General features: G+C 35.0%; 1 protein-coding gene across 1 annotated transcript in view; it reads right to left on the reverse strand.

Moving 5' to 3' along the window:
• LOC142334629 (uncharacterized) overlaps window positions 1-12,435 on the reverse strand; it is a 418,890-nt gene that overhangs the window by 34,043 nt on the left and 372,412 nt on the right. The window contains exons 2-3 of the mRNA XM_075382822.1: window positions 6,941-7,001; window positions 6,733-6,870 (exon numbers count right to left, since the gene is read on the reverse strand). Of these exons, the coding sequence (XP_075238937.1) occupies window positions 6,733-6,870; window positions 6,941-6,994 (192 nt within the window). The 5' untranslated portion in view covers window positions 6,995-7,001. The remainder of the gene's footprint in view (window positions 1-6,732; window positions 6,871-6,940; window positions 7,002-12,435) is intronic.

The following is a 12,435-nucleotide window of genomic DNA, read 5'->3' on the forward strand; positions in this document are numbered from 1 at the left end:
AATTTGGTCAACTTGAAGTTTACTGTCATCAAAGGAATGATTCTTGTTTCTACTGACCTGAAACTTAATCTTTATTACGATTTTACGCATTAAGTTATGACGCTCTGGCCTTAATACTACCAGATTTTTTTTTAAAAAAATTCGACTTGAGGCATTTGACTAGTTTTAACGACTTCGACACCAATTTCTCGAAGAATTTACGAGTATTTTATATTTTTGTATTTAACTGTCGTTTTCACTTCGTCTTGTACTCGTATGAAATGTCCTGTAAAAGACAGGTGTCACTTGCTTTTCATGAAAACTTACAAAATCTGTATTCTGCTTTGAGTAGATAGATGAAGGCTTTCATGACTTTGAACACAATTTTGAAAAAACACTAACTTCGCATTTTTGTTCTTTTTGTGTGTTTTTGTTACCTAGTCTTGTTAATTAAAGATCAAGTATGACATTATTGGAGTCGAGAAGGCTCAAGTGTACAACGTCGAGAGAAGGCGCAAGTAAACAAAGTCGAGGGAATGCGCAAGTTTTTAAAGAATTCGTTGTGGCACTGCTGGCTTCGACAGGCGCCAAAATAAAATTTAATTTTGGATTTTTGTCTATTTTACTTTCTTTTTGTAAACGTTTTAAAGACATTTTTAGAACAATTACAGATCTCAAATTCTTTCGGACTAATAAACGAATTAACTTAATTATTTCATTAAGTAGCTAATGGCTTTCATGACTTTGAAAATAATTGTTTTCCAAAAAAACAAAAGCATTTCTTAATTTTACCCCTTTCACAATTTTGTTTCCAATTTTTTTCCTAGTCCAATTATTGATAGGTCGCATACCACATAATTGGCATTCGAAGAATGCGCAACCGAAAATATTTTGAGGCAGAATATGGCCTTACGCGTTTTCTCAGAGGTTTCAATTGAATTTTTGATTGTCTTATTAAGACAGGTCATATGTCCTCTTATGTAGCCATCGGTGATAAAACAACATTTGAATTACTTCAGTTGATATCTAATGACATTCATTACATTGGAATCAATGGTTTTTTTAAAAAAGCGATTTTTTTAACTTCGCTGTTTTTCTTTTTTTTTGTCTACTTGCAACCGAGCCTTATTCTGGACTGGTCCCATATCTTCTCTAGCAAAGTACAAGTTATTTTGCTCAGTTTCAGTTTTATCTGACGCTATCTTGACTTTTTATTTTCTTTTTTAAAAAAAGGACAAAATTGTGAATGTAATTAATGTTTGTTGTTGTTGTTTGATTTTGTAGTTCGTCTTATTTCACTTTTTTAAATAATAGCAGATCTCATCAATCTAAGGCGGCATTTTTTTTTACTACACTGAAGTATTTGCGCCGTGGCGTTATTTTTGTTAAAACACAAATTTTTTGATATTTGAATTCTTGGGGGGTTTTATCGGTTCCTCATTTGGTAGACAATTATGCCAAAAATGTGGATGAGCGGGGTCGCAAATTACCGAGCCTCCTTGTTTACATTTTCACGGCGTTTGTACTTTAAACTTTGTGCTTCAAATCTTAAAACCGCAATTTCTGAAATAGAAGGGCTATACGAAAAAAAGAATTGTAATTTTGATAATTAGACGCCAATTAGTGCAAATGTCTGCATTTTTTCAAACAAGGACTGATTTTAATTTTATTTTGAATAACTGTAAATCTTTTGCGTAAAAAGCTCAATATATTAATGAAATGTTTCATAAGCGGACTCTGAAAATGAAAAAGGTTGTACTTATGAAACGGTTTATCATGTCACTCTCTTTTATTCAGTATGATCTGGTCAGCTTTTGATCATTCTTCTCTGAAATTTCTCTGAAATTCTCTGAAGTTAATCCCTTTTTCATATTCTAATAGGTCGTCCAAGTGTTAGCTACAGAACTACTTTGGCATGTACGAATTGATACCGGACAGAGGCAAGACGAGGCCATGCCAAGTTGAAACCAAGGATGATACTAACCGATGGGCATTAAAGGTAGGTCTCTGATTGTCTTAGACAATCTATCAAATTAAGCAGAACGGAGTGACTTCAACTTTTCTTTTAAACTTTCTCAGAAAACAGCTGAACAAAAATAAACCAAGAATTTTTTATTAAAAGAGGTTGAGAAAAGTATTTAAAATTGATTCCTTAGGCTCTACTTTTATCGGGAAGAAGAAGAATCAAAGATTGAGCTTACAATCCAATACAGAGAATGAAAACCTTAACACCTTAATTTACTCAAATATTTAACCAAGATTTTATATGATAATTTTCAACATTTTTTGTACTCTTATTAGTGATCACCCCTTAAGAGGACAGCAAAGATATTGAAAATCAAGAACAAAATAAAAAACGAAGATAAAAGGAAAAAAAGAAAAAAAGAAAGAAAGAAAGGAGAGAAAAAAGACTTGAATACTGTAATGCGAAAAACCAGATGGAAGATAGTTTACATATTTCTACTTCACAGCGGTCAGAATGTGGCCTCAAATACTTTAAAACCAGTTTGGGAGAACGAAGGTTAATAAATCGAACCTTGATAGGAAAAATATACCATTACAAATTGCAGTATGACAACAAGTTTAATGTGTATGATTGACGTTGCCGATGTTCATTCTCATTAATGCTTACAAGGTTTTTTGGAATAAAGACTTCGCGTAAAAATCAGCCAAGGAACACAAAAATCGTCTTCCCAAAGACAATTTCTATAGAGTTCTTCTTTTTTGGTACTTCAAACTCTCCAATTGCTGTGGTTCGTGTCGTAAGCGATGAGTTTCTCTGCACAAACAGGCTGTTCAGGTAAGTAGGGCGGTGATCTCTCCTAAGTAACTTTAATCAGAACACCTCAAGCATATTCAATTCATAGACTTTATGTACCAAAATCGCCAAAGCTCGACAATAAATTTGCCAAGCTGCTTATCAAAAATCCACTTGTCAAGTTCTAAAAAAACAATACAACCTATAAAAAAGCACGTTCTATTATTTTAGATAAAACAATAGATATTGGCTTGTATTTATCATAATCAGATCGGCTATTTTAGTAGTAGTAGATTAGGCTTCGAAGTTCGTTCTTCAGGTTATTGCTCCCATTCAATTGTCCAGATTCATAAGTTTCTGATTAAGGTTGTAGTATCCACACTTGCATACAATGCGCCAAGTGCATTTGTTTTCCTCTGTGTACTGATTGCAGAAACATTGCCAAAAAATTGTTGACACTATTTTTATTTAAGCTTCTACCAAAATTTGAATAAACTTTGAGCACTAAATTGTAGAGAATTTTTGTCCGGTGGAAAAAATTTTCGTCGCTTCTTACTAACCGATTTTTCTTTATTTGTAGTTCTCCTCGGCTATGTTGACGAGAGCTACTTTCCTGAATACTGTCTAAGTTCGATAGTTCAACGTCGTTTTTACCTTGTTTTAAAGCAATAAGGTATAATAAGTCGTGCATTTCAATATAAAGGCTAAGAGGCAACATATTCAAGGTAACAAGTCGCTGTTTATAGCTCTGCTTTTTGCTCAAAATCCATTTTGTGGCAATTCGTAACTTTTCAATTTCTTTCATTTGTGACTTATGCGGAAACCATGCCTGTGAGCAATAAGTAACTATCGGTACAACGTAACCTAAATAAGCGTTCAGTTTAGATTTCTGTTCACACTTTTGAGAAATATTTCTTTTAAGCTTGAAAAAAGCACAAACCTTTTCGTTTTCTAAAGGAGCATTTTCATTCCAATTTAGGTTTTCTGAAACTTGGAGCCCAAGGTCTCGCTGATTTTTTACCTGATCTAGCTTATGTTTGTCAATAGACGCCGTTATATTTCCCTTGATGTTCAGGAGGTGAGTTTTGCTATAATTTAGTCTCATTTGATTTTCTTTGCACCAAATTGACAAACTAGAAACTGCGGTTTAGGTATTGCATTGCTTCTCACTTATCAGTTTCATATCGTCAGCAAAGCCGTAGCAAATTACTTTGCTGACGATATGAAACTGATAAGCGGCATGGATTCTCAGTAGTTGTGGCAATCCATGCCACGGCATGGATTCTCAGTAGTTGGGAAATGGATTATAAAAGTAAATGGGAAATGAATTATAAAAGTAGAAAATTGGTGTGAAGTGCACAAAATGTAGCTGAATGAAAACAAATGTTATGTTTTCAACAGTAAAACAACAGCAAAACAGCGAATACCATTTCCAGCTAAATTCTAAATTCCTAGAGAGCAAGCTTGAACAAAAAGATCTGGGTGTCATTATATCTGCAAAACTCTCTTGGAGAGCAAAAAGTCTAAAACGATGTAAAAAAGCTTCGAAAGCTTTCTATTTTCTCAAGCGAAATCTATCAGTTTTAGCGAACACTAGAACAAAACTTAATGCTTACGTGGGATATGTCATACCAGTAATAAGTTATGCCTCAATGGTTTGGTTTGTTAACAAAACAATGCAAAGAAGTAGAACGTATCCAAAAGAAAGCCACGGCATGGATTCTCAGTAGTTGGGAAATGAATTATAAAAGTAGAATGGCAAAACTCAAGCTTCTGCCGCTATCATACTACTTTGAACTCCACGATTTACTAACGCTTTTAACTTTGTTGGGAGGCAATTACGACATCAATTTGCCAATAAAAATAAACGAAAGTGCAGAAAATACACGACAAAACGAGCTCACAGCAATTGATAAAACTCGTACCAAAAAAGCGGATAAGAATTTTTGGATTAGATCCAGCAAGCTACTGAATATCATTATTAAAAGCGCTAACATTGAAATAAAGCAGATTGACAAACAATATCCAACAAAAGTTTACTGGAATTACATCGAAAATTGTTACTCTGAAGTCAACTCTTGTTCCTGGACCTTGCTCTGCAATTGTGGCAGCTGTAACACAATTCAGAAACTGGTCAACTCTACCTCTCAATGATGGGTGCAAACCCTTGTGCACACTACACAGAAGCCTAAACTCTCTCTCTCTCTCTCTCTCTCTCTCTCTCTCTCTCTCTCTCTTAGGTGTTCAGGTAAGTCGTTGATGAAAATAATGAAGAAAAGAGGTCCTAATATAGAACCCTGTGCGACACCACTGGTGACTTCTATCAAATCAGATACCTCATTGTTGATTTTCACATATTGTTTGCGATTCGTTAGATACGACGATATCCATTGAATTAACTTCCCTCCAACGCCAATGTTAGAAAGCTTTTGTATCAGAATATTATGTGGTACAGTGTCAAAAGCTGTTGCAAAGTCAAGATAAAAGATACTTAGGTCTTTGATGGCTTCACTATCAAACTTTTTGTACACTGTGTCGAGAAATAATAGTAACTGCAAAATTGCCGATCGATTTTTCCTGAAGCCTAATTGATTTTCACAGAGTTTGTGTCTTAGTAGTTCGTATATTTCATCAAAAATAATTTTCTTGAGTACCTTCGACATGCAGTTCAAAAGACTTATGGGTCGGTAGCAAGTTACATGTGATTTATTACCGTCTTTAAAAATGGGACGTTTCAAAATGGGATTTTGAAAATGGGAGTTACCCGTGCAAAATAGATGCATTCTGGAAACACTCCTGTTGAGAAGTACATATTGATTAGATCCACTAGCACGGACAAGGCGTATGAATTTTCAAAATTTCAATGAGGAGTTGGTCTAATCACTCAAATTTTTCATTTGAAAGGTATTTCAAAACCTTGAAAAGCTCCATTTCTTTTAATGGATACAGAAAGTTTTAGTGAACATAGTACCTGCCCAAAACTTTGATTACAAAGACGCTTCACAACGAACTCAAAACGAAAAAAGGTCATTTCAAAATCTCTGGTAAAATAAAGAGGAATCAAGGTGTGTCCAACTTGCAATGTAAGATGAGGGAAATCTTTCAAGTAAAAAGTTAAATAGATTCTGCTTTTTACCATCTCATAGGATTTCAAACTTCTTCCTAAAAGGATTCTGGTTGTTGACTAGAATTTCGTTGCCTGATTTGAAAAACATTATTTCAAACTTCTACTCTAACGGCCACTTAGGACTGAAAAATATAATTGTTTTATGGTTTTGTTCTTTAGCACTAAACTACATCAAAATATGCTCCAAGAAATTGCATTTCTCTTACAGGTTAAATTTATTGGAGAGACACAATACAACCCATTTTAATCTGCTTTTAACATTTGCATTTTCAATGATCTCTGCTACGCAAATTGAAGTAAGTGCAAAAATTTCAGTAGAAATATTCAGTCACCACTGATTCTACCGATCGAATCTCATTGATTTTTCAGAACTGGGAATCAAACCACCCACGAAAAGCCAAACTAAACAGCGCAAGTTAGTGCTAACATTGTATATGCTGTTAAGTTGACATTATCAAGAATTACACTTTGAGCTAAAACTTTGATGCAATTTTTTAAAGCTTCTTTGTACTCTTCTTGAGTACTCGTCTTAGAGGACGGAAAATTTATTAGAATATCATTAGAGCTACTATTTTTTTAGTACTTTTTTGTTAGAGTACTTATAAATTTTGTATATAGGTGGCCAAGAGTGTACGCGGTAGGGAACGTGAACAAGGGGCCGTTCCCATTGCATCGCCAGCCCCCCCCCCCCCCCACAATATATAGCTGCCACGCCCACAATATGAAAATGCTACAGTAATAAACATATTGGTAAGGAGGTTTAATGGGAGGGTAGACAATAAATAGGTCAGCAAAAAAACTGTCTGACGTTGATATTGATTTGCTGAGACAGACAGGAATGTCAAATTAAAACAAAGCTAAATCGAACCTTACAATCTACAGAGTCGAAAACCTCGGATGCCACATTTTGTGCCATCAATGACAAAGGATTGCTTCGAAGATACTCAGCGAGTTCGTCAAGCGACATAGATTCCGGCTCGTTGTCCCCTTGTCCACCTAAGCTTCCCTGGGCAACACAAAAGAGCTTGAATCAAATTTGTTGTCCACGAATACAGTGAGTCCGCTGAAATACTAACCATGTAAGCCTGAACTTCGGCATCTGACTCATCATCCATCCCGTGATCTTCCATATGCTCTGCAAAACCAAGAATTCGAAAAAAAGCAATACACACTTGCAGTCTTTCCAATTATAAACTCCTTGCTTAAAGGTCATATAACATATAACCTGCCAGAAAACAGCTGTAAAATTTTTGGTCCACCAAAAACTAAATTAAGCAAAAAAGAAGTCAGTTATTTTTTAAAACAAAAACCTAAGTTTTTTTTCTTTGGACAAAAGTGTGTCTTTCTCGATAAAAAAAACTTAGATGGTTCTTGGTAAGAAATTTGCATAGCGCTTGGGAGTGAAGGAGATGTTGCGAAGTGCAAGATTTCTATTCAAACGGTTGAATGCATTTTTAGCATCAATCAGTATTAGTGCGTCGTTATTGTCTTCAAAAAGCAAGATCTGAGCTTGCCAATGGCAAACTCTATGCCGCCTTTTTTCCCAAGACGCAACTGGGTGTTGCCTCGAATTTGCAGATCTTGTTTGACACTCGCTACATAACGCCCGGTTATTCTCCGCAAAACTCTCTTATTCCATAAGTCTGACACCAGGGTTTTTGCGAAGCGGGATTAGAAGACAGGCATAGTAAGCGGCTAAATAAAGTGGCGGGTAATCTTTTGGTGGCAATTCGATATTCCAGTTTTGCATTAGTATTGCAAAGGTCGATGGAGGATTTGCCAAATGTCGAGATGACACCTTTCGTCAGCATTACGGCCTTAGGATCCATGGCTTTAGAATGGGTTTTTAATGCAGCCTATTGACCTTTTCTGCGCTTATAATTAGTTAGACTGATTGATGATAAGGAAGATCGGGGTTTTCGACATTGAGTTTCAGTGCGGGCTCGGCTTCGCTTGCAGCTGGGTGCTTTTTTTTTCAGAGCACATCTAGAACAGTGGACGGCTCTATTGACTGACTGAGAGATAGAAATCCGCCTTTCTGATCTGGGTCTGACAGCCGGATAGCGCCGGTGAGACGTGGTGCATGAGGCGGTTGAAGTGGCGCACTTCATTCTGATTGTTCTATGAAGCTTTTGGTAGTCGGAGCTGAAAGGCATTGCTTTCACAAAACTTCTCATCTACTTGTCCTTGGCTCCACATCTTGTGTAGCGTTAGTAGTACGAGTAAATGATTTTCTTTTACCATTTATATCGGGCCCTTGGTGTGCTATTCTGTTCCCTCGGTGTTATTTATGCCGACATTGCACTTTGTGTGTAATGGAACAAGTTACTATGTGAAAAATAGAATGTGGGATTGGGAAGCGTGAACGATTTATGCCCATTTAGCGGGGAGTGGGCTGATTAGATCCAAAATCTCCTTTTATTTGGTTAATTGAAATGAATTATTCTCACTGCTACTAAATATTCGTCAATAACTGAAAACTAAGTTCGTAAAAGTAGGAGGTTGTGACAAACTTTCAGGAAGAGCAATCAGTGTAGAGATCGGTCGGTTCATTTTGATGGTACTTTAAACTTTTGAGCATGTTGCTAAATTGGACGCTTTTACCACTCTGTCTGATGATAATAAATACAGTCTCTTGCAATCTCAACAAGAACAAATTTATCATCTACGGAGAACTGTTACGGATATGACAGAATGTTTGAATAAGTCGACAACCCCGAACAAAATTTTAAAAACTGTTAGGGACTCGAAGTGCCGTTTTTTTCCTATATTTCCAAAAAACTTTTAATCAGAGATCCAATTCAGTCAAAACCGCAATATCAAGTGGTGCAAATGCAGCATCCGTTGGACAACTGACAACATAAGAAGATCAGATCACAGACTCATAAAAAAATTGATGCAAAACAAAATGCCAGTCAAATTGATGCCTATGGATGAAATTTATCTAGCACAAAGGACGGCACTACAGAGGCAATAGTAATCGAAGATTAAAGAAACAATAGAATTGACGGAAGGCAAATGTGGTAGCAAGATGCTTCGCGGATTTTAGGATCTCAAGACTGATTGAGAGAACTGCAAACACAAGAACAGAAAATGAAACACCCTTAATTGAAATCAAGAATTGTCTAATGGCTGCTTTCGACATTAAAGAATCTATTATGGCATACGAAAAGCTTATAAATTCATGTACTCACATATTCACATCAGAAACAATATCTGCTCTCTATCTTTGCTCGGTGCCTTTAGACAAGAGAGTAATATTAGTGTCATTAAATTCGACAAGCAACTATGCACTTTAGTTTTAAAAGTGGAGGACCTATTCCACAAAAACTTAACCTGATTGAATTGAATACTGAGTTTCAAAATAATTATGACTATATTCACTGAGATGGCATCCATCCCTCTGAAAACGGCGTGAAAGCTATTGTAAAGTCTGTTCGCAACATTCTGATAAATTTAAATGTTGAAGTTACAAACTGTGTTTTATCAATTCGACCGAAACAGAATCGACAAACACCTAGACCTAGCAAAAAATATGTATTTTATTTTTAAGAAGTTATGTATCTAATAACGTACCTTTAGGATAAGGTCTCACTTCTCTTAGCAACATGCTTGATGCTCTTGTATATTACCATAACTGCAATGCAAAAAAAATCATTTGTGCGTATAGTGCCACGGGTTATCTGGAATCAGCCTAAGTTGACTCAGGTAACATTTATTACGATTATTCTTTTGCTTGGTTAAGTCAACAAACCAACAATTTCTTAGGAATCTTTTTTCGCAAAAACAAAAATATTCTAAAAACATTAAAATTTTTCAATTGAACTTGCAAAGTATTGTTAGGAAAAAAATCTTAATGAAGTATCTCCTCAGGATTTTGAAGAAAACAAAATTATTGGAATAAGTGAAGCTGGGTTAAATGGAAAGTATTTCTCTATGCTTTGGAAATTTTTAAACAATAGTCATGCGCTCTTCTGAAAAGACCGCTTCCAAAAAAAATAAAGATAGAGATGTGGTCCCATTTGTTCCCAAGACACTATCACTTCATTTAAAGATGCTTGACAAAAATGTCTTTGAGTCAGTTTGGGTTGATTGTTAATAAACTTTTCTAAAATTTTCGAAGAATGCTTATCGACCTAAGGCACAATCCCTGAAAACAAAATCAAGAAAAATTTTTAGGCGAACTGTCATACAACTCAGACTACTTTTTTGACAATGCAACACTGTGCATGTTGACTTTAAATTCAATTGTTTAAACAAAGGTGAAAAAAACAAGAAAGCATCGTAACACCTTATTGTCTACAAATTGATGACCTACGTGAACCCACAAAACTAGCACAAAGTCCAAAATTATATATTGATTACTTTTTGACTATATATACAGAGGAAAACCGGCAATATATTTTCGATACGCAACTCAAATCAAACCATTTAGCATCTCTTAACTGATGGTAAATGATATCCAATTGATAAAAAAGCCCAACAAAAAGTGTATAATGTTTTGACAAAAAACGTTACAGTGCAAATGACATCGTTAAAACCCCGTCATTTTCCCCGTGGCACTTCTTTTATCAGTGCAATGATGTTCCGGTAATGTTTAATATATTGATATCAATTTTTTGCAATTCAATCAAAACTCACGCTCTAATTGTAAACAAAAATAATTCGAAATCACAAAGTCAAAAAAAGCTGAAAACTGAATGGGTTGACGAGGAACGTTAAACAGAAATACGAAGAAAATAGAGTGCTTTTAGGACATACCAGAAAAACAAAAAGTCTACCAGTGAGATTTGAATAACAAAAAGTGACAATCTCTATCACACCTAATAAACGTTAAAAAGACAGAACTTTCAAGGCATAGTTTTTATTCTCCGGACACTGAGTAAAAGCTCTTGAATTTAATTTATTCAATTAGAAGGAAACAATGAAATTTCATTACTGTAACTGCGTTGCAAAAATCGTGTAAAGACATACTAACAAATTTGAAATAGCGGAGTTTCTTAGTTATACAATTTCTAACCTTGGTAATTTTTTTAGGGATAGGAATATAAAACGATGCATCAACGAAAATAACCTTAGCAAAAATAACCAACAGTTCAGTTTTCAGTTTTTTACAGAAAAAAAATTTCATGATATTGTCAAGGAGTTGAGTTCCAACAAGCCATTATTTCGTTGTACAATTCTGCCTGGGCTATAAAAGATGGTCAAACGACAATTGTATCACATCTTACTTACTTTGATGCCGAATAAAATAAAGGAAACATTTTTGTAGACTGCATTAAAAAGCAAAAATAAGCTGTATCAACAAAAAAAGTAACCCGATGGATGCAACCAACTACCAACCAATAACAGTCACAAGTGCATTTTCAAAAACTTATGAGCGAATCCTACATCAACCATTAACGAATAACATAGAAAACATTGAAAAACAGAATCCGCTCAAATTTGGTTTTCTAAAAATTGTTTCCACAGCCGATACGTTATTTTTTTCATAGGATCAGTTTGCAAAAGTTTGCAAAAAAGCGAAAATCAGCTTTTCTACAAAAAAAGGTAACCCGATGGATGCAACCAACTACCACCCAATAACAATCACGAGTGCATTTTCAAAAAATTTTGAGCGAATCGAACATCGACCAAAAACGAATAACGTACAAAAAATTGAATTAACGAATCCGCTCAAATTTGGTTTTCTAAAAGCTGTTTCCACAGCCGATGCTATGTTATTTTTCATAGAATAAAGTTTTGACTGAAACATTTTTGTCCAAACAGCACGTTTGGGTCTCTCAAAAGCAATTGATCCCATATCGCATAAATATCCCCATGGAAAAACTCAAAATGTTTGGCTTTGACAGCGATGCACAGAACCTTAGAGAAATTTTTCTTTCCAACAGACTTCAACGTGCAAAACTAGATTCAATTTACTCCAACTGGATAGAAGTTTTCAGAGGTGTACTCCTTGGAACTGTATTTGGACCTCTCTTGTTCAATTTATATGTAAACGATCATTGTACAGCTATTGATACTGATGTAACAATGATAAAATATGCTATTGACTGCCTAGGTTTTGTCTTTAACATAAAAGAAAAGATAGCAAAGAAGTCCCTGGAATCAAACATACATAACTTAGCAACCTGCTTATGAGAACATCAATTAAAAACAAATTCCCCAAGAACAGATTTCACTTGTTTCAGCAAACTAAATGATCAAAAACAAAACAAAACGCAGTACAAAAAATTAGTAGATAGGGAAGTAATCAAAAAGTCTAATGAAAGTAAATATTTAGGATTAGCCTTTGATGGCAGTATCAGTTTCATGAATCATATTAAACAAACGTTAAAGAAGATAACTCAGGGGATAAAAGCCATAGACTCAACTGGAACTCAACTCCTTGCATCAAGTTTAGAAAAATTACTCCATTCTATTGTTTCGTCGTATCTGAATAATTCCGCTCTATTAATTCAGCACATTGGAAAAACAATGATGACTTCTCTAGAAAACCAACTCAACAGGGGTTTTAAAATGAGTTCTTCCGCTAAAATTGCAAATCGTCACAAAGACTAAGACTAAAAAA

The sequence above is a fragment of the Convolutriloba macropyga genome, chromosome 2 (genome assembly GCF_964194025.1).
Source record: "Convolutriloba macropyga chromosome 2, txConMacr16.3, whole genome shotgun sequence".
Taxonomy (NCBI): domain Eukaryota; kingdom Metazoa; phylum Xenacoelomorpha; order Acoela; family Convolutidae; genus Convolutriloba; species Convolutriloba macropyga.